Consider the following 27,214-nt stretch of genomic DNA (forward strand, 5'->3'; position numbering starts at 1 on the left):
TCCATAAAAAGCCACTCCACATCCAAGAACTGAAGCCTCATATATAAAAACACCCTGATGGTGATTTGTTCTCACTGCCTCTACTGTCCTCCTTCTTGGCTTTCTGTTTCATTGTAGGTGAGACCTGGCTGCTTTTCTATCTCTTTTTTTATTCATGGTGTCTCTGTACAGCTGGTACATGCATATGAACTTTAGTATTAACATGTTAAAGTGCTACGGTGATGAAATCCTGCAATGCAGAAGGCAAAGATTCAACAAGGAGGCAAAGAAATTTCAACTAAGGAGTTATTTGCTCTTTTCTCTTTTTTCTGACATGACTTTTTAGGATTTGTGGCAGGTATTTGGTTTGAAAGCTTATTGTATATTTTATAAAGTAAAATGTTAGTGTTATGTTTAGAACAATTTGAAGGGTGATTTACAGAAAACTTTTTAAAAACATATATTTGAAATTTCAAAGTTGTCAGTTGCTTGACTAACTTATTCTTTTGTTCTCATGTTTATGACATGAAGTTTATTTTTTCTTCACAAATGTGCATAACTATGAGTCAGCTGTTAAGGTTCCTGGAGATGCATGTGGTTCACAAAGAACAGAGGCTCCCTGAACACAACAAAGATTTCTCACCACAAACAGAACTGTTTAATCTGGAGGATGAAAAAAGAAAAGATTTACAACTATGTTTAACGTGTTAAAAATGAATGTCTGCTTTTAGTTTACTGAAACACATTTTGGTGTGATGTTACATATTAAATGTTTAACGGAGTTGAAAAATGTCTTAGAAAAAAAAAATCATGCTTTTACAAAATAAAGGTCACATTTCTGTTTTCCTATAAAGTTTAATAGTAAACCTATTTCTCTGTTTGTTGACATTGTGACAAAAGCAGCTAAGCTTGAAATATAATATACTATACTATATCACTCTGAGTCTACTGGACTTACAGTCCACAGACTTAAGTCCAGTGTGTGTGAGTGTGTGTGTGTGTGTGTGTGTACATAGGTGTGCTTGTGTTTAGTGGCTGCTATTAAAGATGCTGTTGCAGCACATTCACATGCAAAGTTATTTTCTGCAATAAGAATTAAGTGTTAATTCCCACAGGATGTTTGGCTTATCCCACTCTCTGCGCCAGCTGTGACATCTGACCCTACCCCTAAACTTAGCTCTATCACCCCTCAGCTGCTCATTAAAAGTTTTAATAGGCAACATTGGGACACTGTGGGGCCTCTTGTGTCATAAGGTTCTTATTTTTCTTCTGCTGTTTCTTTTTTCCAAACAGGCTGTGAAAGAAAGAAACTGCCAACATGTCTGAGTAAGTTCTCCTTTTGCTTTCCGCTGAAGAGACAGTGTTTTCAGACCTTTGGTTTAACTTGACTGAGAACATATTCATAATGTGCAAACGTTAGCTCAGAAGCATTAACTATTATAAATACTGACCCATAAAAGAGGAAGCAAATGTATGAAATGGATTAGAATCCATTTTAATATTCAGTATGTTTAATTTTGTTTGTGTTTCTCACAGAAAGAAGATGACTTCCAGCCGCAGGCACCACCTGAAGGTAAAGCAGTCTGCTGACTGGGCTGGGCATTCATCATGTGTTATGCTCATTCAGATCTCACTTTATTAAGCAAAAGCTTCATAGCAGTCATTAAATGACAACACCGTTGTTGATGGTCTGGTAGAACAGTCTGGAGGAAAGTATCTTAGAATGTTATTAAAATACTTTTGTTTCTTAAAAATATATATTTTAAAAGTTTTAATGGACCCTTTTTTGTTACTGACAATCAATTTAATGATTGAGTTCATGGTGTTTGACTCTTAACTAGTTTAGTTTGATTTAATTAATTACTGCCTCTGATTTCTCTGTCCACCACACATTCCTTTACACTTTCTCTCATGTCCCCTGTTGGCAAAATTCACTTGCATCCAATCACAGAGCAATACTAAACAATGTACTAAACAATGTACTAAACAATGTACTAAACAATGTACTAAACAATGTACTAAACAACCAGCCCAAGTACAAAAGTGTATTTGGGCTGCAGTTCATGTTATGGACTTATTTACATTAATCTCACTTATTTCTTTTGGTTTAGTGATGACAACTTACTTTTTTTGTGTTGAATTAACTTAAAAGTTGCACATTTTTAACTCAAAGGAACTTTTACTTTGACTTTACTTGAAGTTGCATTTGTATCCTGCATCTGGCATCATGACACAAGCTTCACCAGGGACAGATCCTGTGCCAACCAGGGAGCTGCGATGATACAGGATTGCAGCACCTGATCATGTATCACATAAGGAGCCTTAGTCCAGTCGCAGGTTCAATTCCTGGCCTGGTGACCTTTGCCGCATGTCATCTCCCTCTTTTATTACCCACTTTCCTGTCTAACTACTCTCAAATAAAGGCTGCCTGAGCCAAAACACATTTTAAAAAATATCCTTTATTAGTTTCCTTCTTTATTTAAGAAAGCTAAATGATTAACTGTACTTTGTTCAGGTGTAAAAGCCCATCTGAACGCTGGTGCTGCAAGCAAACCAGCTCTGTTCTGAATGAAAACATGGAGCTTTACTTTCAAGAGAACCTTGTTGTGATCCGGTTACAGTTGGAATGGAACTGGACCATCAATAGAAGAAGTGATGATGTGTCCTATATGTAGGAATTTACAGAGATATAAGTGATCTGAAAATGTTTAAGTTCTCTTTCTACATTTGTCTCATGACCACTGAGAGACGAGACAGCCACATGCTGGCAGTCAATCGCCTCATGAATGGCTCTTAGCTGTGTGACATCGGTGTAGCACAACCAGCTCATCATGTTGTCCTGGCAATTTTTGTGAAAGTAAACCAAACCAAATGAAATGATGAATCTTTCTTTATTGACCACCCAATCAAAATATGTCATCCAGTCTATTTTAGAGTGGAAATCTCTTTGACTGCCTGTTCATTTATGCTCTTTGTTAAGAATTGTTGAGCTTTATCCCACCAGAGGGTCTTATTTTATTTCTAAGGGAACATTTCATAATTTGGTGCTGTCATGGACGTTCTTAAAACAGAACATATTGCTGGATGTTTGATGAAGTTCAAGGTTTTCTTCTGGCTGCCATTGAATGCTGCAGGGTGTACAGTTTTCTCTTAAAGATGTTTCTTGGAAGCCAGGTGTGTTGTGGAACATCTTTTCTCTTATTTTGTGAAAGCAGAGCATGATGTTGTGACTACTAGCCTGACTGGCTCCCTGTGCAATTCCACTATTATTAATCAAATCAAGTGGAGTCAAGGTCTGACAGTTCTCTGTCAATAACAAACTATTTCCAACTTTAGGCTGCACTCAGCCAACACACTGCTAATTTAAAGAGCCCCAAGTACAAATCAACTCCAAATTAGAAGAATTTTTGCAAAAATAAAACAAAAAACATTTATTAATTTATGTTACCATGTATATATGTCATTAGCTTTATTCAGCATTACTTTGACTGTAGGTTTTACCTGCCTTTATAATATTAGTCAAAAGAATCTACAGCAAGATGTCGATATGAAAAAAGAATGTTTACCATGATATTTATCTTAGTGTTTTCATTATGTTTCTTATTGCACAATATAATTTTACTAACTTACACAATGTTTATCCCAAGTACATATTTAAATACAATAAGTTTCCTCCCCTAAATGTCAAGTGGGAATGTTGCAATGGGAATCCTTTTTGATTTCCAACCATGCTTCATACTTTTTCTCCTACCTTTTCTAAATTACTTTCAATTTTAAATATTTTGTGCCTAATCTGAGATTTTTTTAATACAACATTAACATATGAGAACAGTGTTTTCTGACTTGTGTGTAACGACAGAGACACGTTCTGATAATGCATCACTTTAGTAATTTTAGAACATGATGTATGCTTATTTACACTTAGAAACTAGAATGTAATCATAAATATGAATATGGTTAGACTATAGGTTCCCATCTGATGTCAGTCAGTGTTTTCCACTTTCAGCAAACCTGATTTAAAGTTGATGATGTGGTAAGGAGATCATGCAGACACATCTAAAACATCAGGGGCTTGTGGGCCTTGAGGGCCACTTAAGTCAGGTGTGTTGGACCAGGGACACATCTAAACGTTACAGGACACCGGAGCTTAGGGAGTAGAGATGAAGAGCCTCGCTGTAGGATGTTGTTTAATCTGCTAAGGCTCTTGGTAGTTTCTTTTTGTCATTATTTGTCAGTTTCCACTGGCTGGATTTTACTCAGAACAATGTCAAAGGAAATAGTGTAAATAGAAAAATGGAGGTGAGCAAAGTTAGACAATTTAAGAAAGATTTTAGTACTCCATTTGTAAACTCTAATCTCACCAAACAACAACTGAGCATTCTTTAGATGTCTCATGAATAGAAACAGAAACAGTTTTGCCGTGATAAATTTACTAACTAAGAAAATAATACCCTTAACTAGGTGAAAGATGCACTCTATCTATCTATCTATCTATCTATCTATCTATCTATCTATCTATCTATCTATCTATCTATCTATCTATCTATCTATCTATCTATCTATCTATCTATCTATCTATCTATCTATCTATCTATCTATCTATCTATCTATCTATCTATCTATCTATCTATCTATCTATCTATCTATCTATCTATCTATCTATCTGTCTATCTGTCTGTCTGTCTGTCTGTCTGTCTGTCTGTCTGTCTGTCTGTCTCTTTCTAAAAAAAAACTCAATAAATAATCAATCTGACACATTTTGTTCTCATAAAAAGCAGCATTTGCATCAACAAAGCCTAAAAGTCTATTGAATAATAAAAACGATTCTTTCATGAAGGCTGACTTTCTGTCCTTCCTCTCAGAGTTTGGTTCTGTCGGTGGCTGCAACCTGGCTTGAGAAGGAGAAGAAGGAGCTGGTTGTAGCCAAGGAGGCCTACATGGCTGAGCACTGTCCGGCACCAAACCTCAGTGGAGACCAGGCCACCCTCATGGTGAGAGACCCTCAGCTTCACAACACGACACTCTGACAGAGACCCTCTACCAGGATCTCTGTGTTTCATCAGTCCATTAATGAGACTAGCAGACTGATGTCCATTAGTCTTTGCCAAGAAAGGTTTCATTTAGTTTGGCTCCATTACTTATTTACATTTCATTTGATCATCTTTTAAAACTTAACTTAAAACCAATCACTATCTACTTTCTAATATCAATAAGTAACCGGCTGTTTCTTCTCAATTAAAACAAGGAAACCTGCAAAAAGATACATGCTCTCATCGACAAAGTGGATGAAGAGAGATACGACTTGGAGGCCAAAGTTGGCAAGGCTGATAAAGAGGTAGATCTTCTGAAGATTTTATCGTTCACCTTTATTGATCTCATCATGATGTTGGAATGAAAACCATCAAGCACCTCTGTCTGGAAGCATGCTGTGAGAAGAAAAAAGGAAGCTGGTCCTTAGTTTCAGTTTGATACCGCTCCGTTGTTCCCAGATTGAGGAACTGAAGATCAAAGTGGTGGATCTGGCTGGAGTGAAGAAGCCCGCCCTGAAGAAGGTGCGCATGTCTGCTGACGCCATGCTGAAGGCTCTGCTGGGCTCCAAACACACGGTCAACCTGGACCTCAGGGCCAACCTGAAGCAGGTCAAGAAGGAGGTCAAAGAGGAGGTGAGGGTTTTGTCGAAAGAAGCTTGGACCAGCTGTCGTGTTTTGATAACAGTTGACCGTGTGTGTGTGTGTGTGTGTGTGTGTGCTTCAGCCCACAGAGGCAGTGGGTGACTGGCGTAAGAACATTGAGGACAAAGCTGACAGGAAGAAGATGTTTGAAAGCGCTTAAAGAACTGAACTCTACACCTCCAGTTGCTCTGGGCTGTTTACACGCTTCTGAAATGTCTTACTTTCTCCATCAAATCATCTTTTGTTTCATAAATGAATGTGTTTCAGCCTGCTTTTGTTATTGTACATTTGTATAGTGCATTAGCTAGAATGATTGACTGTCCACTGGATGGTGTGTTATTCAAGCCACAACATTTTTAGGCAACAAGCATCCTCGTCTAAGACACCAAACCCAATACTGTCCCTCATGTGTTCCTTACTTATCAATGTGAGATTTAAAAAAATAAATAAATTGGATTCAATAGTTTAGATGGGTAAAGATGCATTTATTTTTCAATTTTAACTAGCTTTTTTATGTAAACATGTTCTGTTTCATACATAATAACTTCTCTTTGAACTCAGTGAGGCACAACACTGTAAAGCAGACGCATTAAACTCCATTAGGACCCGTGACAAAGTTTGCCAAACTTATCTCATTTTTCTGTAACATCAGTCTAATGCATTAAATGTGTGCCTGTAAAGGATCTTTGCATTGACAGTTCCGTGAAAGCCAACATTTTATTGTTGCAGTGTTAGGCATGTTTATTTGGTAGAAGACTCAATCATCAGTTTCCTTCAACATTCAACAAAAATCCAGTACTTTCTGTTTGTTCATAGCTAACCACGAAAAATGAGACCCTAGCCCTCAACAATGTGTAGCAGCTACAGCTTTATTAGTCTAGTTCACTGTATTGTTTAGATACCAGAATCAAAGTGCAGATGTGGATCGTAATTACCTTTTATCCTTAGTATTATGTCATGATATAGAATATAGAAAGCAATGACAAGAGAATGTCCACAACAGTACAAGATTCCATGTCCTCTATCATTATTTCTCTCTTATTGTTCCAGCATTGAAAAGTAATCATTTAACTGTGAAAGAAATTTAAACTAACTCCAGTCATGCTACAAATCTTTTATTGATTTAGCGTTTATTAGAAGATAAAAGTTGCTTCTTGACTTTCTGTCACAGCTTAAAATGTTTCTCAGTGTATAGTTCCCTCAGCGATCCTGTCAGCCACACAGGGTCAGCAGAGGGCCACCCAATGGTCCTGAACCGCAGGACGCTGTCCAGTTCTGTCAGAACTCTGCTAATCAGTGAAACTGTGGAAAATGATCAAGGTCATCATGTCATCATTCTTTAAGTAAAATGCACTAACACTTCATCATGTCATCTCTAGCCATGTAATGAAAAAGTCAATTCTTTCCAGTCATACACACATTTCAGCTGATCCTGATCAACAAAAGGTAAAAAGTGTCGACTGTTTTGTTTTGTTCAACATCCTTTTTCTTACTTGACACTTCTTTCCTTATTTAGAGTTTTTCTGTTTGTTTTCAGGTGCAGTGAAGCCAACATGAAAGCAGCCTCAAGACATCAAGTAAGCATTTTTTTTTTAATATTAAGTTCATTTGCATAAATCTAACAACCCTGTTTGTATAATCTTTGTGGAAATTCCAAACTTGCAATTCTCACTGTCTTGGGGGAAGGTGACTCTTCTGGTTCCAGAATAAAACTTTCAATTGGACATAATATATAAATCAGTAATATATTAGACACTATGAGCCAGGCAAGTCCAAATCACCAAGTAAAAAGTGAGAAATCACATTTAAGGCTAATTATTGATGACCAGTGAAACTGGAAACATTTTCTCAGGTATTGTATCAAAGACTAATTTGGGAATGCAATAGCTAAAACAAATGTGGTGGGGGCGCGAGTAAAGCCTGGTGACCTTCTAGGCTTATAGAATACAGAGGAAAACCCTGGGTGATGGACAGTGACAGTTCCAGTCTCTGTTTCTGCTGCCTCCACACCCACTACTATCTCCTCCCTTTTTGTTTGCCTGATATGAAGACTGGATTGATCCCAGTTTGTGGAGATGTCATTTCTTCAAAGTTACTTCAGTGTTGCTAAAAGTAGCCAATCCTGGACAGAGGGTTTGGGACTCTCCAATGACACTTGTGGCTCCCCGTAGTAGCCTCTGCAGGGGGCCCCTGGTTCTTCTTATCGGAGCTTTGGAGCCATGCTGAGAAGCAGTACATTAACACACTCTCCACCACCACTCTGTTGTGCAGGAACATAACAATGTTTTCGTTTAGTTTCCTCAGAAGGTCTGGTGTCCACTGGACTCTGTTTCACTGTTTTATTACGGCCAGATCATCACAGATCTGCTCCGTCTTCTCAAAACCCCAGTCTGTCGTGGCAGACGGCCACTTGTACTGAGCCAGGTTTTGATTCTGCTAGAACCTGACTCAAGGGAGTTTTTTTCTCTCCACTGTCACTACATGCATGCTCTGTATGAGGGATTGCCATAGAGTCAATGACAATATGTGTGTTTAACAAGCCATTTAAAACTATTTATTACCAAACTGGTTTGTCAGCCAGGCAGAGTGGTTGGTGGATGGTGGCTTTACTGAGAGAGATGAACTCTTTAAGCTGACAGAAACAGTTATCACATGCAGGATGTTATCAGGACCTGCTACAGTCTGTGGGTTTTGTACTGTCCGGAAAAAAAATAAATATATTTTTGCTTTACTTCTGGTATATCCTAATCAGGACAATATTAAAGATTTTAAGATATATTTGCATATGCTGCAAGGAAAACCATGTTTGTGATTTCAACTCATTGACCTACTGTCAAAAAAGTTTGCAATTTCTAAAAAGAATGTGTTTTATTTTCTTGGAACCAAAATGCTGATGTCTACCACAGCTGCAGGTAACATCTCGAGGTTTCTTACATTTTCATCGTTGGAGAGGCAATCATTTGTTCCATGTATGATGCAAGACAAACAGGCATTTATTAAGATTAACTGAATTAGCCAGAACTTAAAAAGTTCCTAACTTATAGACAGTTAAAAATATGTCACATTTTCAGTTGATTAGCAAAATGTGTATTTTTTTTAAATAATATATTGATTCTTATGTTGATTTTATCATTTGCATTTATCCTCCTGAACATGCCTCAAACAGTAATATGATGACTGAGTAATCAAGTTATTGGTATCTAGTCAGAATAAAACGTAAATCAAAGTGTGTGAAAATATAAATTTTCCACAAGATAACGTGATTTTCTGAGATGCTTATGTTGAGATGCTCATCTGAGATGTTTAATATTTCGCGTTCATCGGATCATCCTGATCTCACTCCAATTACTGGAAGAAGATCTCAGATCAGTATTTCCCTTGGTTTGTAATCATTTCCTCTTGCTATTGAACTAAAAGCTTCTCTAACCTCCTAATGCCATTTCCATAACTGTCTAGTGCAGCTTCATTAGTAGAACCTTTGGCTCAGTGGCTGCTGGATGTTGAGTCTTGTTGTTCTCCTGGTATGGATTAGCCCAGCTAGCCTGGCTGACTGTTGGTGTAACAATTACTTCTGTCCTGCTTGTCTTTGACGGAGGCAATCTGGTAGTAAAGTGATTTCCTGCAGCCGAAATTTATGACGTTCCGCAGCAAGTTGCAGTGGTATTTCTGGATGCTGTCGGCCCATTGGTCTGAAGTGGCTCTGCTACCATAAAGAGGTCTGGCTTTCCAGCTGAGGTGGCACTTAACACCATATATACGTTTATTCTTTACTGTTTGGGACTTGGCAATTTCTCCCTCTTCTTCTGCTGCAGCTCCTTGTCCTCATCACTCCTGCAGCTTGCTCCGTTCACTCAGCCAGGAAGCAGCACTGACAGTCACCTTTAGATTTGCTTTACAGGTAGGAGAACAGAGGATCCTGAAAATGAATTTGACTGAATATTTTGAAATTGTTGACCAATGCATGACACTTACATGGTGAAAAGTGCTAGATACTGAGAAAACATTCAGCTTCCATTCACATACAGATCAGGATGAGCTAATTTAAAGTTTATTGCTTTATGTCAGATAAAATTATTGCATTTAGTTTTCATTGCAACAAGTTTTATTCTTGATTGAATTATTCCTTTTGATTCCTGCTTGGCGTTACGTTTAGTAAGCCTGCTTCTGGACCCGGTTAGTGTCAGTAACTGTATTGACCTTAAGACGTTTGAATCATTTGAACTGCTGCGACTCGCTGCTGTGAGCCACATTTTTGTCCAGTGCTGGTGTCTATTTGTGCTCAGACCTTCGGCTCACTGTTACCAGTTCAGTCTCAGGTGATACGTCTTCCATAGGCCCAGCTGTTTAGCACAGTGACTGAGGCCCCACTCAGCTAAAACTGGCTGCTTTGAGAGCTTGATTATATTTATTCTAAAACATGTTCTCTTCCCTGCAGACCTGTAATGATTACCTAATCAATGACAAGCAGAATTTGTGTCCGTAAAACTGTTTTCTCTGTCTGAACAGGGTGTGAAGATCAAGCACAGCCAAGATGTCTGAGTAAGTATTAAACTCCAGATGCTTCTGTTGATATTTTATGTTCTTATCCCAGGATCATTCAGATTTGAATTTTCTAAATAAATCCAATGCATCAAAATCTGATTTCTTTCTTTATCAAAACTAAAGAACAGGTTTCATAAAGATTCTTTGACAGCTTTGACTTCTGTCTATAATAGATATCTTCCCCAACCTTCCTTTAAACGTGTCATTTGTTATCTTAAGATGGCAACTGATTAATTGATTGATGGGGAAGATATATATATATATATATATATATATATATGATTGATTGATTAATTGATCAATCATAAAATAGTTTTTTTTTTTTTGTTTTTTCTTCCTGACTATCTGTGATCATTTTCTAGATATGTAAAAATTCTTCAGTTACATTTTAACCTAAATGATCACTTGAGACATCTGCATTCACATTCTAACTAAAAATCTGACTTGAATTACAAATTATTCAGAACATCTTCAGTTAGTTGAAGATTTCTCTAATGATGTCACCGGGTCACACATCACTATGATTCAAGATTTCTCAAATGCAATTAAGATTTGTCAAAATGAGAATTTTAGATATCTGAATTAAGAACTGTATGACCCATTATGCTGCCACTGAGCTACAAAAACAGTTGCCTGCAGAATTTTGTGTGTCCAGCAAAAAATTGAAAGAAAATGCAACAATTTAGAAAGAGTTCAGCACTGCAGGATATGAGGAGAACTCAAACTGTGTGAATGTAAAAAAAATAAAATACACACACTGCACTTAAAAATGTACTTTATGATTAATTATGATTTAAGTGTTGATATCTGAAATATATGTTTCAGTAATTCATTACAGATATTTTGAATTGAAACTTCCATACAACTTATAGGAAAATCTCATATTTATATAGTCAGAATGAGAGTAAAGATATCTCAGAGAGGTATTTTGTCTCATTAAAATATAATTAGAAACATCTTTAGTAACTAATATGTCAAGTTGTAAACTAATATGAGATATCTATAATGTAAGTAGGGTGAAGCCGTTTTTATTTAAAACCAGTTGCCAGTTGCTCCTGCTGTTAGAAAGTTTGGATTCCTTTCTTGCTGATTCATTTCTCTTTACACGCCTGTAAATGTCTTATTCTTAGTTTTTAAAATATACAAACTCTGTTTAAACATTCTGATGAGTGATTTTGTCATCATAGGTAAAATTCAACTGCTAAATGAAACTCAAATGAATGTGTTATAGAATAATACAGTATTATTAGACATAAAAAACAATGCATTTAGCTGCAAATTTAACTTTTGTTTTGCCAAGTACCTTTTTTTCCCCAACTTGTTTTTTTTTTTCCCAACACAGTTTTGTCTGTGTGCCGGTTTTCTGCTGTTAGGACTTTCAAGAGCAGGTAGCTTAACATTAAGTGTGTAAGCGAGAATAACCAACCAGCTTAGATGAAACCCGTTCTGTACATTTCTGTTAACCACGCTGTAAAAGACCAAAGACCCACCTGTCCCCTGTCACTGTATCGCTGTAGTGACTGGCATATTGTTTAGTATGTAATATCAACTGACAATATTTTCAAAAAAGAAATAATAATAGCAATTGATACCTAATTAGTTGTTTGTCCTCACCTTCAGGGGAAAGAAAATGACATCAAGCCGCAGGCATCAACTGAAGGTCTGAATTTAACTTTTTTGTATTGGGAGAAAAAAAGTGTTAGGACAGTTCCTTTGACTGATTCAGGTCTGTTTCTACAGAGCCTGATGCTGCAGATTGCTACCAAATGGCTCGAGGAGGAGAAGAAGTCAATTGCAGCTGCTAAAGAAGCCTACCTTGCTGAGAACTGCCCACCGCCTGACCTCAGTGGAGACCTCACGGTGAGAGCGAAACACACTGAATCCAGAGAGTTTTCTTCTGACACTTAGTCTAACTCAGAGACTGCATCTTTAAAAAGGGATTTATCCCAGGTAACAGACAACTGGTCCACTTAATGAGAACATTTTTGACTCTGTTTGGAAAAGGAAACCTATAACGTATTTTATAATTTTTTCCAAATTAAATGTGTTTTCCAATGTTATGTTTTTAAAGCTTAAACAATGAACTTTCCTGTGTCCCCAAATGGGAAAAATATGTTTCAGAACATTTTAGTCTGGAATGTCACTTGAAGCAAAGGGCAGATCTTTGAACAAGAGGTCAAAGATCACCCTTAAACATTCATGGAAATAACCAAAGGAGCTTGAATCATATAGCAAGAGAGTGAGTGGAGAGCAGAAAACTGAGCAAGGCAGCGCTAGGACAATAGATGCTGATCTGATTTAGAGACCTTAAGAGTCTGGAATCATGTTAGGAGTCTGGAATCATGTTAGGAATCAAACTCCCAAACTCCCTTGCCATCCTCTTGTCTCCAAAAATGTAAGAATTTTGAGCAGATAACATTTTTTTACATGAAGACAGAAATGGTGGGTGAATATCTGTAAATGTAATGACCTTCAGGCCTGAGGCCTTCTTACATTATATCTTTATGGTGTTTTTATTAGTTCCTTTATCCATAAAACAGTACAAAGAGTTTCACAAAGAATTCTAAAAAGCTGGACTCAAGGACAGCACAGAGGCCCTCGTCCTGGCCGCCCAGGAACAGGCCCTAAACACCTCAATAGTTTTGTCGTAGATAACTGTCATAACAGATTAAATCTAGTTATGGCATTTATAAGTTGCTGAAAATATGCACTGTTTCTGTGAATCCACAGGAAATCTGCAAGCAGCTCCATGCTGCCATTGACAAGATTGATGAGGCGAGGTATGATGCAGAAGCCAAAGTTCAGAAGGCTGACAAAGAGGTGAGAGACAATCAAGAGCAAAACTCTGGAAACCTTAAAAATGCAGATACATTAAAAAACATTTCAAAGCCAATATTCAGAAACCATTAATTTGATTTCCAGTTCATGTTTTCAATACAAATTTCACACACTGTACATAGATTCATAGAGTGCTCATGTGTATTAATTTCTACCTGTTCTGTGCAGGGAGAGAAAAAAAAACAGTGGACAGACACTCCACAACTCACCAATGAGAATGCACTGACACCTGAGATTTCAGTTAAGAAAATACAACTGCAATTAAAGAAAAAATGCAACAATATAGATGTATATTCAGTTCTAACTAGGTGTAGGGAGATTTGACTAAAAACCTCACAGAACTGTCATTTCTCTTTTTCCTTGTCATTCTTAACTCCAGTAGAGGTTGCTGTAAGGTTTGTCAAATTGTCAATGAAAAAATGTACTTATTCTTTTCTTTTCATGGGTTTGCATATTACTGAGTTATTAAAAGACTCCAAACACACTCTAACAAGCACAAATCCCTTCCTTTTAGCACATTTAATAATTTTCATTCAGTAACTATTCAGAAGCTCTTCAACTGATATGTTTTAACTTGTTTTGGGTGTACAGACCCATTCAAAAGATTAGAATACTGAAAAGTCCATTTATTACACAACATTCAAAATCAGAATATTACATTATAACAATAAAAAATATTTTCAAAAACATAAATATGGGTTTAATGAAAAGTATGTTTAATAACTGCTTAAAGTTTATTATTTTCAAAAGGTACTGCTAATTTGACAAACAGATTACCAGGACAAATATTCTGATTTATTGAATTTGTTCAAGGGTTGGGTGTGAAACAAATGCAACATCCTGCATATGACACTCTGAGTCTATACTATAACACTGGATCGTTAGTTTCATACATAGAACAATGAGTCTGCTGAAAAGTTGGATATTTTAATCTCTTTTGGAGAATAGTTCTGCTTTGTGGGAAAGACAATGTTAATATGTGCAAAGTTAAACAAATTAAGGTTATTTGGTGTGACTGTCAAAAGAACAACTTCTTCCTTTGAATAAAATGGTAAAGAGATGTGACCAACATGAACTGAAATCAACACGTTAACTTGAGCTTTAGGTCTTTGTGTAATGCTCAGCTGTGTGATTTGTGCTAATGCTATTCAGTGTCTTATTTGTTTCTTTGTTTTCACAATCTTTTGAATTTATTTCTAGTCCTTCTAATTTGTTTTGCTAACAACAGGAAGCATGGTGGTCACAGTCTGTGTGTCAGTTGGTCGTCTTTGTGAAGAAGGAATCTGGTCACTTTCTGCTGTTGAAGGGTTAACCTCTGTGCTAGCTCAGCAGGCCAGTTCTGTCCCTCAAAGGCCTTCATAGCTGGAGCTGTGTTAGAACAAGGGAACATCTCTAGGCTTGTGCTAGTTGTGAAAGTGAAAGAGAGACAGGAGGATGAGCATTTGCACACAGACCTTTGTCAATGAGCATTTTTTGGGAGCTGAAGACTTGCAGTGGCTTGGAAGGCAGAATATGCCATAGATTGTAGGAAGTGCTAGAGACACTGTATTTTTATTGCCTTTTCATGTTTTGCTACAAGTTGTCTTATCAGGGGAAACTGCTTGTTTCCACTGATAAAAGTTCCTCTTTTCTTGCTGTGTAGAGAGAGATAAACTCAAGTCAGAAATATGAGTTAGCCCAAAGAGAAAGTCTCCTGTTGGGAAAAACAAACACCCTAAGACTGTAACACCATAATACTGTAAGAACCTAATAGTTTGATACCCTAATATTGTAGTCAGCTGTTCACCATATACTTTGAGCACTAAAGAAACTATAACCTGCTCTAAGGAACTGGCGCTTATCTCCGGCAGAAATTGGGTAAGAGGAGATGTAAATCACAGACTGGTATTTAGTTCATCACAGGGCAACATAGAGACACACAGAAAAAAACAACCTGCACACACACACACACACACACACAATGAAACTTACCCCCAAATCAACTTTTTTTTTGCTGATAAACTGCCTACACAGGTTATTTAAGGCTTTGTCTTTATGTTCCTGTGTGAATTTTGGCTTTTTTTTTTTTTGCCTAAAACTGTCTCAGAGAGACCTCAGTACTTAGGCAGTTGAATTTTTCTATTGACTGCAGCAGTACGACTTGGTACAACTTTGTCACAGCAGTTCAGGTACAGAAGCTCCTACAACAACAAAAACATTAGACAGATGTACAGAGCATCACGCTACAGGTTGATGTAAACACAAACCTCTGTCAGGAAATGACAACGGTTTCTAACAATGTGTAACCTTAGGCAGCATGTATTACCTCTACATTTTAAGTGTTGAACATGGCATTCATTGGTAAGATGTTACTAACATGTAGTCTTAGTTTATTATATGAATAATTGTTTCTCTGGCCCCAGATTGAAGATCTGAAGCTGAAGGTGGTGGATCTGGCTGGAGTGAAGAAGCCCGCCCTGAAGAAGGTGCGCATGTCTGCTGACGCCATGCTGAAGGCTCTGCTGGGCTCCAAACACACGGTCAACATGGACCTGAGGGCCAACCTGAAGCAGGTCAAGAAGGAGACCAAAGAGGAGGTGAGGCTCAAAGCTCTAACAAAGACATCTGGCGTCAGGTTTTCACTGTTTTGCATCTTCAGCTTTTACCAAACAGCTGTGACTACTAATAGACTTTGCTTTAACGCCTTAGCTTCATGTTGCACTTTATGTACAAACCTCCTTTTTTCAACTAATAACAAATCAAGAGTAATAATCATACTGTTTTTTTAAAGTAGTACATGACATATTTTACAGTAAACAACACAAGACTTTTCCAGCCAAGAAACTGTACAGATTTTTTTCATTTCACAGAAATCTGTTAAGTTCTTACTTGTTTCAAGCACTAGTCATGTTTTGTCAGTTTTGTGTATTAACAATTCTTGTTGTTTGATCCAGCCAACAGAGGCGATCGGCGACTGGCGTAAGAACATTGAGGACAAGGCCGACAGGAAGAAGATGTTTGAGTCTTCCTAAAACTCTTCAGGACTGTGGCGGATGATAGCAGGTCTGACTGACTGAGTGCACCTCTGTGTCCCCTGGAGGCGTTCAGGGCCCAAGGCGGGGCACTCTGTCTTGCTTTTCTAATTGTCAATGAGCACACTATGCTCCTGTGATAGTATAACTGTTTGCTGAGAAACATCACATCAGAATGTACCAGTTTTCATGAAAGCAGTAGAAATAAATGTTTTGAAATATGAGTTATTTTGTTTGTTGCTGCTTTTATTTACTTGATAGATCACATCATTCAAACTGATACAGTGATGATTATTGAAGAATAACAGAATGTAGGATTTACTCTGATCATTTCCAGTAAAAGGTAAATTACATGAACTGTAACCATATTTCCAATCCTAACAAGCCTCTTTTGGAACCCCTAACCGATGAACATGGGGGTTCTCTCACTGTGTCAGTACAACATGCCTTTGTCTCTGTGGACTGAAGGGATCTTTGTGGTTTGGGAAGATGCTTTTGTTCAGACTGGGCAGCACTGAGGAAACACCACAGATACTTTAAGTGTTATGGAACGTGAGAGGCACATGGCGAGGTTTAGTTAGGAACACGAGACCTGAAGGCTCCCAAAGGCCAAGTTTCAGGTTTCTACATCACAACATTGGGTTGCAAAAAGGGGATTATACAGTTTAGGGAAATCTAATTTGACAGATTAGCATTGGGACCTGAATGTGGTGGAGGTACAAGCACTGGGAGACAGCATGGACTGATACTCACTAACACTGATGTCGGCTTGTCTTCAACAACCACCAGACAAATGAGTAATTAGCCAGTTAGCTAGTTTACTCTACTCACTTACATAGAAGCAACAATTCACTTTTCTTATATCTGAAGGTTTCTCTGTGAGTAATGTCTAATTATCCATTGACAGTAAACTTGGTGGAAGGAGCCGTGAGCTCAGTAGGAAGACGGGGGCATCTTGCAGTGGGGCTGGGCAGGGTGTATTTCAGGAGCTCGCAGGGCCATTGGTCTGACTTTGAAATTCATTTCCATAAAGAGGTTCTCAGCATTCTGCTGAGGCATCTCAGGCCACCATATATACGTATTTCATTTTTCTCTGTCCGTGGCTTTGGCAGTGTCCGCTTTTCTTCCAACAAGTGTGTCTTGTCCTCCTTCCCTCTCTCTCAATAGGTGAGAACTCTTCCATTTTTTTTTTTACTTTCTCCAGCCTTTTTGAGAGCAGCATCCTTTACTTTAATCGGGAAGCCAGAAAATGTGAAGCAGAGCCGTGTCTTTAGGTGACATCATTTCAGGCTGCTTTACCTTTGACCAATTCTGACTCCCTAAACTCTCGCTCGCTGTGCTTGTAGGACACATGCAGCTTTCTTCAGACTTCATCTTTTACCTTCATGTGTTTCAAAATCAGTTTGCAGCTCAGCAGGATTAAGTGTGTGCCTGAAACGTTTTATACCTGTTCTGCTTGTATTTCTTCTAAATGATGTTTGTCTATCAGGACAGTTTTTTTATTATTATTATTATTTTCAAAAGATAATGTTTTGATTATATAAGCCCTTCGTTAAAACAAGGCTGTGGTTTTTGGAAATAGTAAAATTGTCAAAGTTCATCAACGTGTATGTTTTACTCACTGACATTTTTCTTCAACCCTGTTAGTTGACATTGAGGAAATTCTGATTAATTTAGCAGATTTATTTTTGTCTTTCTTGCTTTTAGATTCAAAATGTAAAAATTCAGATTCTGTTTACTTAATGTTCCTAAAAATAATGCATTTCGTGTTCGATTCTTCAGCTAAATTTTAAATAAAATGCACTTGTACCCATTTAAAAAAATAACAAGAATAATAGTAATAAACATTTGGATAGTTCTTTTCACTTAAAACATTTTTCTCAACATGCTGATAGAAAAATTTACTGCAACCTCATTGGATCAGTAAAACATCTCCTTTTCATCGTCATGGATATTCCATTAATTGGACATAAAAGCGACACATTGGACCCTCGCCGACTGGCATTGCTGTACAGAATGATTTCACAAGATCGGATGGTGTCTGAAAAAGAAGTGACACCCTAGCTGGACCTTCCCAGTTTAGTTCCGTCTATGTTGCTGTTTCTCAGCTGCGGCCTCAGATCTCGTTACGTTACAAATTCTGCAGTGCATCAATGTCCCTCATGCTGCTCTCAGACAGCTGATGTGCTTGGCTCCAACAGCATAGATCAAACACACTCATAAATTTCCTGTAATTCATGTGTGTTTTGATGCAGATTGTGAACTACAAACGCCATCAAGATGTCTGAGTAAGTCAAAAAGTCTTCTCTGATGACTGTTTTCAGTTTGCAGTCCCTACCCAAAAAGTTAAACAAAAGTTTCACAGTTTTTGTGGGTTTTTTTGTTTTTTGTTTTTTTCAAGAAAATGCATTTTGGAAAGTTTCAGTTTTTCCTCAACAGTGACATTGTAACTATGAGAAATCTGTCCAAACAGGAAAAAGATGACATCCAGCCGTCGGCACCACCTAAAGGTATCAAACATACATACACAGACACACAGACACACACACACACACACACACACACACACACACACGCACACGCACCCCCACACACACACGCGCACACACACACACCCCCCCCACACACACACACACACACCCCCACACACACACACACACACGTGTGCGTACACGCAGTCTCACAAGTCTGCTGCTACAGTAGTTGGGAAATCTACAACTTGTATACAGTTAATTAATAAAAGCAAAATAATTATAACACTGGTCTACTGTATCCCATATTTCAATTTACAGCTCTAGATAAATTAGGATGGCAGAAGAAATAAAACTAAATTGTGTGCTTGGTGTTGTTTCCTTCTGCAGAGCCTGGTTCTGCAAGTTGCTCAGACTTGGCTGGAGAAGGAAAAGAAGGAGAGAGAAGAGGCCAAAGAGGCCTACATGGCTGAGAACTGTCCTCCTCCAGACACGAGTGGAGATCAGGCTACGCTCATGGTGAGACACCAGTCACAAACATAAACTAATTTGAATGAAGATATTTCCAGACCTAAGATTCCCATAGGTCTGAAATATGGGTAGGAAGTAAGTCCAGCCATTGAAGAATAAAAAAGGGCAACATTTGCTGAAGGTAAAGAACTGAGAGAAGAACAAAGGTAGAAGATGTACCTTTGTGGTACATCCAAGAGTCCAGAAAGACTCTTAGATGTACCACAAAGGTTTCTTGATTGTTCATGTTTAAGGAAGTTCAGATTCCGACCTCTGAACAACAAAAGCCCAGAGGTAATGGACTTAGAGTTTCCATAAGTAGATGTAACTATGGATCATGGCAACATGTTGGTGGAATGAAAGAACACAGATATCCAGTTTTTACAACAAAATCTTTGCCAGCCCATTTCTTTTTAGTTTTTCTGTTTTTCCATCTATATTCACTAACAAATCAGAATTTGACAGATGAAGACAATCAAATATCCTGGTTACATGTTGTACAAGCATGCTGAATTTATAACATGGCTCCATTTTAAGACACAGAACCACATAAAATATGGCACTTATTGAAAATATTACAGTGCTTATGAAAGTTGTAGGATTAGTTAGAACCTCTTAACACAAACACAAGCTAAAGAGATGGTTGTAATGTTGTAGAAATCAATACAAGTAAGCAGGTCCACACTCTAACATGAGCTCAGCCGCGGAGCTTCCTTCATTACAGAAGATTTTATTTTTCTTTAGATTTGACATAAAACAGACCAGGTACTTAACACCTCTCAGGTTTAAGTGAACGTCACTGTTATTCTGATTGTATCAACAGGAGCTCTGCAAGAAGATCCATGCTGCCATAGATAAGATAGATGAGGAAAGGTACGACATTGAGGCCAAAGTCCAAAAGGCAGACAAAGAGGTGGGTCACATGTGACCACAAATACACAACAAAAGTCTAAAGAAAAGAAAAATCAAGTGTCATTTTTACTCGTAGATTGAAGACCTAAAAATCAAAGTGGTGGACCTGGTTGGAGTGAAGAAGCCCGCCCTGAAGAAGGTGCGTATGTCCGCCGACGCCATGCTGAAGGCTCTGCTGGGCTCCAAACACACGGTCAACATGGACCTGAGGGCCAACCTGAAGCAGGTCAAGAAGGAGGTCAAAGAGGAGGTGAGACACAAGTTTTTATCAAAATTTCACTCTTCGTAAAACACAAAAAACTATTATCCCTGTTCTTACGTCTGTGATGTTTTTGTGGACATGTATATTGCAATTAGAAAAATATGTTTCTGTGCTTCACAGCCAGCAGAAGCAGTGGGTGACTGGCGTAAGAACATCGAGGACAAGGCCGACAGGAAGAAGATGTTCGAGTCCTCCTAATTGTTCGTTGCTGCTCGTCTTTCTGTTTACATGTACTCCACGTGTCTTATGTGCCACTCGAAGCCGGCGACTAATGTTCATCTCACAGCTAAGAGTTAGTGTGACTCGGGGGAGTCTTTCTGCAAGACATGTAATGTGTCAGAGACTGAGAGGGAGATTTTGCACTGTTGTTGTAGTCTGGAGGGAGGGAGGGGAGAAGAGTGGAGGTTCAGGTTCACCAGAGAAACGTCATGTCTTTGGTTCCATACACACAGGAAAACACACAAAATCAAACACTTCATATAATAAAATCAAATGTGGAAGAAAACACCTGGTATGTTTGGTCTTTTTTTAAATGTCACAATTATTTTATTTTTACTTTGAAATACCATGAAGGGGGGGCAGTCCTGAATGTTTCTGCATGGAGCTGCATGTTCTCCCAAAGCATGCCTTGGTTTACTGCAGTCACTCTGGCTTCATCCCACAGTCTAAAAAGATGCAGCTTGCCCTGGTTGTCTTCGTGTTGTCCTTTGTTGTTCTGGTGACCTGTCCAGGGTGGACCAGGCCTCTCGTCAATCACCTCTGGAGAAAGGCTCCACCCTCCCTGATGCAGCAGGTACAGACCAAAGGAGGATGGATGGAGAAGTGAAGTAGCAATGACTAAAAACAGACCTACTACAGGACTGATCTGCTCTGCTGGAAATTAAATAAATACCTCAACTAGTTACCCACATAAATTCAGTCAAGTTAAGGTTAATCTAAGCCCATGAAGTTTACATCTGTGATATGTTTTGATGTAAAATAAGAGAAACTGTTTAAACTGTCCAGTAAGTGTCAGTTTAAAAATGGACAACCTTCTTCAGCTGAATATAAAGGAGGTACAATATGTATTAAATAATTCAACAGCCAAAGCTTTATTATGAAATCAAACTATTAAAGCTTATTTGGGTTAGAAATCCAGTTCCAGTCTGCCTTTCCAGTAATGCTCCACATCACCTGTGTCCAGATTTACACAATGCCCTGCAGCTCTTTTGTATAAATATGAAAGTCTCAAAAGTGCATTTAGAGCGGCCAACCTTCTCTCAATGTAGTTATATAATCCTATTTTAATGTCACTGAAAAAGACTTTATGTGTAAAAACATTAGGAAATGATCATCATTTCCATTATACAATAACCTCTTTTAACACCTTAATTCAGTCAGTTATGGCAGGTTCGGATGGATTCATAATATAAATATTTTCATATGTAACTGCAGGTATTGTTACATTAAAATATAGTACTATCTGCTTTATTATTATTATTATTATTATTATTATTATTATTATTATTATTATTATTATTATTATTATTATTATTATTATTATTATTATTATTATTATTATTATTATTATTATTAATGTTTCTTTTATATTTTAAACACTTTGTGACATAACTCGATGCTCCTGTCTGGGACATAAAGGATATTTCTATTGTAAAAAAAAATAAGTTTTCAATAGGTTTTCTGTGTTTATGGGCAAAGTTGTAGTTTGTTATCAGTTTTTTGTTGTTGCTTGTTTTTGGTGTAACCTTAAACTGAGATAAAACAGTATGTGTAATGTATTATCCTGTATACTGGAACCAGTTGGTTCCAGTATACAGGAGGATACAGCTTCAGGATACTGGAACCAGCCAACCAATGCAAAAAAAAGAAAAGAAAACAAACTTCCACCCCCCAAGAAATGATATTTATAAGGAGATGAAAATTATTTTTCCTTTTGTCTTTACCTAATCACCTCACCTGACGTTCTTTAAAGTTTTACATTTTCTCAGTTTGATTTGTTTTAATTCCCTCGTATTTCCGGACATGCTCCCACTCCTTGTATGGTGCTCTGGGCTTGGCCTCCAACTTGCCAGAGGCCTCAGAGCCTCCAGGGCTCTAATGTTTCCTCAGAAGCTAACTTTATCCTTGTAGCCTTTGGAGGAATGTCACAGAGATGCCTCTGAGTTATATTTGGAAAGTGTCATTTCGCAGAGACTCATTTAAGAAAATAATAAAAGTAGGGTTTTGTTTTCCAGTCTGGCAACTGTTTTTAAAATTAGCGAACTTTAGGGTTTTAAAAAGAAAATTCAAGTCTGTGCTGTTTAGACAATGTTATGGAACTGGGAAAAAAAACAGTTGAACACAACGCGATCCTGAACGTTGTATCTTGTACGCCTCGGGCCCATACTCAGCAGCGGCGGCGGCGGCGGCGGCGGCGGCGGCGGCGGCGGCAGCGGCTCAGTCTGTGGGAGCGAGAAGAGCAGAGCCACTTTACAATCCTTCAGTTTCTAATCTGAGAACTATGATGTTCAGCAGAATATGATGCTTACATCACAGTGAGGAGGATGGCCGCAAACTGTGCTTATATAAAAAGCATTAAATGCATTGAAAATTCCCAGCATGAGGACGGCAGCACAAAGCTTAGCAAGATATTGCTGAGTACAGGAGAAATGCCCCACACATTCAGCATACTGCTCAGGTATGACACACATCAAACATTTAGTTCAAGAGTTCCAGCTGAACACACAACCCAATGATCAAGCTGGATTAATTAAAGACCCTGACAAAAGCCTAACTGACAAAAGCCTGACGGTCTGTCCCCCCTCCTGTCGTCCTCCATGTCAGAATACCTCACACTCCCTGAGAGCTGCAAATCACACACATCAAAGCAAAGTTTATCTACAGATGAGCGGACATTTGAATGTTAGGGACCTCTCCTGGATGTGATTATCATTGACTCCATTTTCACACAACAGCAATATACATTTTAGTTATGTCGTAATTTAAAAAACAAAAATAGCATACTCACTTTTTTTTTTTTTTTAGAAATAATGACAAATGTTTCAGACCACTTTAATAACTTGAGCTAGATAAAATATGTTGTACTTGATTCTGTGAAAAAAGCAAGTTTGCTGTTGCTAAAGCAACAGAAAAAAGCCAATTTTTCCAAGGCACCATTAGCATACTTCACTGATTGATGAAAGAACCTTAGGATAACTAGATGACCAAAGAGCTTCTCACAGAGTCGTATTTGTATAGATCTTAGCTATTTTTTTATGAATTCGTAGTCAGATCATTAAAAAATACACATGAAACACACATGCCATTTCCTTTGAATAAATGTAATGGAAGCTGAATGTTTTTCAGCAGCCATATGGAATTCTAATAATATTTTGGTGACATGATGCAGGTTTTCAGTGCATCTTAAATTTTGTTAATGAGATCTGGTGCTTCCTTAAAATACAGCCTCACTTGGCCAGCAACACCACTGGCTTCCCCCTCTTCATCCTCAAAGCTTTCTGAATTTTATCCTCACTAATCTTTTCCACTTCCTGTCCACAGTTTCTACAACCTGTGCTCTTCCATTCTCTTCATTCATTAGCTCCTCAGAGCATTCTTTTCATCTTCCTACTGTAGTCCCCTCACTAGTTAGATTGCTGTTACTGTTTCAAACATAACCAGCTGCACAGATTGATTCCTTTGTCTTGCTAATAGATATAAGTTATTCTCTCCTTTTTTAAGGAGAGAAGGACTTAATGAAGAAGTATGCTGCGGAATGCATCATGGTGTTCTGTCATGTGTGGTTTGTAAAACTGCAGTAAACACAGTAATCATGGCAGAGAGGATCGACTATTATGAGTTCAGAAGTTCGAGAGAGGAGGAAAAAATGACCTATGACCTATGATCATGGAAAATAAAATCTTGTTTTATTTTCCATGGTGTCAGAAAATCAGAATGGAAGAGGTCGGTGAGACATTCACCTGCTGCATCGGACCAGAACCAAGCAGGCAGTGTTTATTGTTTCAGTGCATACATCTTCATGGCCTCAGCTCCTCAAAACTAGCTATCCAGCTTTCTGAATCAAAGACCAGCTTCTGGAAGCTGCTTTCCACATAATTAAACACACCCACAAAATTCACAAAATCACACAATAGTTTTGCGTGAATAGTTTGCTATGGGGATTGTGACCAGAAGGGGAGGACAACATGAGGCTGAGAACAAAATGATGAGATTTTTGTCATTCAGCTGTGACAATGAGAAGTGATGTTAGCAGTTCGGTTCGATCATGCCGAGCCCTGCCCAGCCTCTTCGCCCTATGTTGCATCTCCCTATATTGTTGTGTACTCCTGGGGCAATATAGGAGTATGTTAGAAGTTTGGTTTGAATCCCCACTCTGCTCTTCCTTGCCCTTGGCCTGGCCTGCTGTTGGTTGTCTGATGGCCTGGTAGCCCTGGTGCATGGCAGCTTTGCTTCTGTCAATTTACCTCAGTACAGCTATGGTTAAAATCCAGTTTCTTGCCACATCAAAGGGTGAATTTGTGGATGTATGATTTAATGTAATGTGAAGCATTTTGGGGTCCACTGGACCTGATAAAACACTACACAAGTACATGTTATTTGCCATTTACTCTCTTCAGTCCTCTCACTAAATTCTTCCTATGGTTAACTTCTTTCAATTTATCATTCCACCACCAGATTTCCTCATTATTTGTTCCCTATCCAAATGACACACCAAGTCCCTTCCTACATGTCTTTCTAATCCGTGCTCCCCAATCACCTGAAAGCTCTGTCGTACCACCCAGAGATCTTATCGTCCCATTTCTGAACTCCTTTCAACATCCATTCTTCCACCATTTAGTTCTCTTCTCTGCCTTTACTTTTTTCATCTTCTCCATCCTACAGTCACCCAACACACCACTATGAACTCGTTCTTTAACAGGTTTGATGAGTAGCCTCTGATAGTTTGCCTCATAACTCATAGTACAGAGTCAGAACTTTATGGACTGGTGCCAGTGGAACCACACTCTGATCAGTGTGGCTAAAAACAAGGAGTTAGTGGTGAACCGACCCACCTCACTGCAGTGAACATGCAGGGAGTGGACACTGAGACAGTGGCCTCTTATGAGTACTTGGTTGTTCACCTGACCTGACCAAACTTGACCAGACTCACAATACTGATGCTCTTTAAAGGAAAGGTCAGAGCAGACTCTGCCTGCTGAGGAGGCTGAGGTCTTTGGAGGTACAGACGGCATTCATGAAAACCTTCTTTGACTCTGTTGAAGCATCATGGTGTTATTTGTTGCTGCAGCAGCTTGCAATTTAGAAGAAGCAGTTAGATCAGGTCATAAAGATGGCCAGCTCTGACAGGCTGGTGAGAGTCCGAAGGACTCTAGCTAAAATAACATCAGTCTATGCATGATGCTGTTGAGGAACTGGAGACTTCTTTAAGTGACAGTCTGTTGCATCCTAAATGCACAAAAAAGCATTATAGGAGATCCTTCCTCCAAGCAAGCTGTCATACTTTATAATCATTACTCCTCCTAACAAAATCAACAAGTCCTTGCAGTACATTCTGGCATTCGCAAAATCATCTACTTTGTTCTTGCTAATTTTTAAATATTATTATTGGACATCTGTTTTTCTGCACTGATATGTTGTATACCCTGGGCATTGCCTTCATGTGCTATTCCACTTAGTTCAAATCTCGTTTACAGCAGAGACTGGGATTTCTCCCGTTGACATGGATTCCCTCCAGTAGAATTTCTACAGGCCAATCAGCCAACAGAAGCATAAGTTGTGAACGATAATATTGTTTTTCTGCACTGTTTTGGAATTGTAGTCTGTCTACTTTTAGCAGGAGCAGCAGAGGAAGTGAACAAAGCTGTTCAGTCTGTGTTGGCCACCCTTCCAAATACTGAGTTTGCATTAACTGGTTCAGTTCGGCACTTCTCTCTTTGCAGTGTTGGATGGTTGTTTACAGTGCAGGTAATTCCTGGTAAGCTTCAATAGTGTTGAATTGACGCATTACATTTGTCATGACCAAATGGTTGAGACTGGGTAAAATTTAAAACCTCAACACAGTTCACGCCTCCAGGACTGTGAAACAATCATTTCTCAATTGACCCTCTGGACGAAGCAAAGTGTAGAACAGCGGGCTGGTTTTTAAGAGGTCATTGTATTGCAAATATTCTATATTTGAAGTTTGTTACATATGCTTATTATGTTAGATTTTGAAAAAGTAATTAGTCCCAAGCCTAAACCCAAACTGAAAAACAACATTTTTTCTTATGGGTTCCAGACTTTACTGCTCTGCTGATGTTTGGTTTGTGGTATGCTACCAGGTGTCCACTAACCGTGATACAAAACAAACAAATTCTGAGTCATTCTGCAGCTACAGTCTTATATCTACACTGCATGTCTTAGTAAAGGTTTTCAGAAAGCTCAATGACTGAAGGATTTTTTATTTTTGCTTTTTTTTATTTTTTATTTTACCAAAAGTTAGTCCTGTCAAAACATCAGACAGGATTCAGAGCAACATGGCAATAAGAAATTATTACAATAGATAGAAAAAAAAACACTGCTCTCTGTTAATTGGCTTGTTCAAATCTTTTGGCTGAATTGACCACACTCTTTTAAAAATGCTTTATATTTAAGAAAAAGAACTTAATTTTAACATAGGGTTAGAATTACAAAAAAATGGTCTTGCTTTTTGATTTTTACTAGAAGTCTTGCTACAGCATTTTGGAGCAGCTCATGCCTTTTTCACAACTGAATTGCACTGGGTATGCATGACTGCAAATGTTCTAAGTGCCAAATTCTACTTTCTTTTTGTAAATTTGCTTATCTGTGTATTGTTTAGTAATTTGTATGGCTCACTACCTTGTTTCTGGTGACAGGGCTTTTTACATTCACTCAGCTTACTGTTTGTGTATGTGTTTCATTCACCTCACATAGAAAAAGTGCTCATAATTATTTTCTTTATCCAGTAGGGAAACATGAAAATTAGTATATTCCAGAACCAGATGACCCCACAGTAGT

At 38.2% G+C, this 27,214-nt stretch overlaps 3 protein-coding genes across 5 annotated transcripts; all 3 read left to right on the forward strand.

The window, feature by feature from the left end:
* On the forward strand, nucleotides 1-6,117 carry LOC106925578 (troponin I, fast skeletal muscle-like). 2 transcript variants are annotated; one of them, XM_015000025.2, is made up of 7 exons: nucleotides 1-117; nucleotides 1,273-1,305; nucleotides 1,516-1,552; nucleotides 4,842-4,970; nucleotides 5,225-5,314; nucleotides 5,469-5,642; nucleotides 5,734-6,117. In XM_015000025.2, the coding sequence occupies exons 2-7, from the start codon at nucleotides 1,298-1,300 to the stop codon at nucleotides 5,809-5,811; spliced, it is 516 nt and encodes a 171-aa protein (XP_014855511.1). In that variant the 5' UTR covers nucleotides 1-117; nucleotides 1,273-1,297; the 3' UTR covers nucleotides 5,812-6,117. The 2 variants fall into 2 exon arrangements, with proteins under 2 accessions (XP_014855511.1, XP_014855512.1); XM_015000026.2 differs by having other exon boundaries at nucleotides 38-113.
* Nucleotides 6,118-10,161: 4,044 nt separating this feature from the next.
* LOC106925579 (troponin I, fast skeletal muscle-like) lies at nucleotides 10,162-16,270 on the forward strand. Of its 2 annotated transcripts, none has more exons than XM_015000027.2 (6): nucleotides 10,162-10,190; nucleotides 11,814-11,853; nucleotides 11,934-12,053; nucleotides 12,924-13,013; nucleotides 15,434-15,607; nucleotides 15,965-16,270. In XM_015000027.2, the coding sequence occupies exons 1-6, from the start codon at nucleotides 10,183-10,185 to the stop codon at nucleotides 16,040-16,042; spliced, it is 510 nt and encodes a 169-aa protein (XP_014855513.2). In that variant the 5' UTR covers nucleotides 10,162-10,182; the 3' UTR covers nucleotides 16,043-16,270. The 2 variants fall into 2 exon arrangements, with proteins under 2 accessions (XP_014855513.2, XP_087862721.1); XM_088006595.1 differs by lacking the exon at nucleotides 10,162-10,190 and adding an exon at nucleotides 12,498-12,506 and having other exon boundaries at nucleotides 11,824-11,853.
* A 706-nt stretch (nucleotides 16,271-16,976) lies between these two features.
* On the forward strand, nucleotides 16,977-20,702 carry LOC106925577 (troponin I, fast skeletal muscle-like). Its single transcript, XM_015000024.2, has 7 exons — nucleotides 16,977-17,209; nucleotides 18,298-18,330; nucleotides 18,516-18,552; nucleotides 18,904-19,032; nucleotides 19,847-19,936; nucleotides 20,012-20,185; nucleotides 20,318-20,702. The coding sequence occupies exons 2-7, from the start codon at nucleotides 18,323-18,325 to the stop codon at nucleotides 20,393-20,395; spliced, it is 516 nt and encodes a 171-aa protein (XP_014855510.1). The 5' UTR covers nucleotides 16,977-17,209; nucleotides 18,298-18,322; the 3' UTR covers nucleotides 20,396-20,702.
* Nucleotides 20,703-27,214: the final 6,512 nt, after the last annotated feature.

Source organism: Poecilia mexicana, unplaced genomic scaffold (assembly GCF_051168715.1).
Source record: "Poecilia mexicana isolate PSO_F unplaced genomic scaffold, ASM5116871v1 scaffold_6, whole genome shotgun sequence".
Taxonomy (NCBI): Eukaryota; Metazoa; Chordata; class Actinopteri; order Cyprinodontiformes; family Poeciliidae; genus Poecilia; species Poecilia mexicana.

Bases quoted from the DNA above. Each gene is read 5' to 3' on its own strand.
- LOC106925577 (XM_015000024.2), top strand. The intron at 18,553-18,903 runs GTATCAAACATA...TTCCTTCTGCAG, and splicing joins GCCGTCGGCACCACCTAAAG to AGCCTGGTTCTGCAAGTTGC. The intron at 19,937-20,011 runs GTGGGTCACATG...TTTTACTCGTAG, and splicing joins TCCAAAAGGCAGACAAAGAG to ATTGAAGACCTAAAAATCAA.
- LOC106925578 (XM_015000025.2), top strand. The intron at 4,971-5,224 runs GTGAGAGACCCT...AATTAAAACAAG, and splicing joins GAGACCAGGCCACCCTCATG to GAAACCTGCAAAAAGATACA. The intron at 5,643-5,733 runs GTGAGGGTTTTG...TGTGTGCTTCAG, and splicing joins AGAAGGAGGTCAAAGAGGAG to CCCACAGAGGCAGTGGGTGA.
- LOC106925579 (XM_015000027.2), top strand. The intron at 12,054-12,923 runs GTGAGAGCGAAA...GTGAATCCACAG, and splicing joins ACCTCAGTGGAGACCTCACG to GAAATCTGCAAGCAGCTCCA. The intron at 15,608-15,964 runs GTGAGGCTCAAA...TGTTTGATCCAG, and splicing joins AGAAGGAGACCAAAGAGGAG to CCAACAGAGGCGATCGGCGA.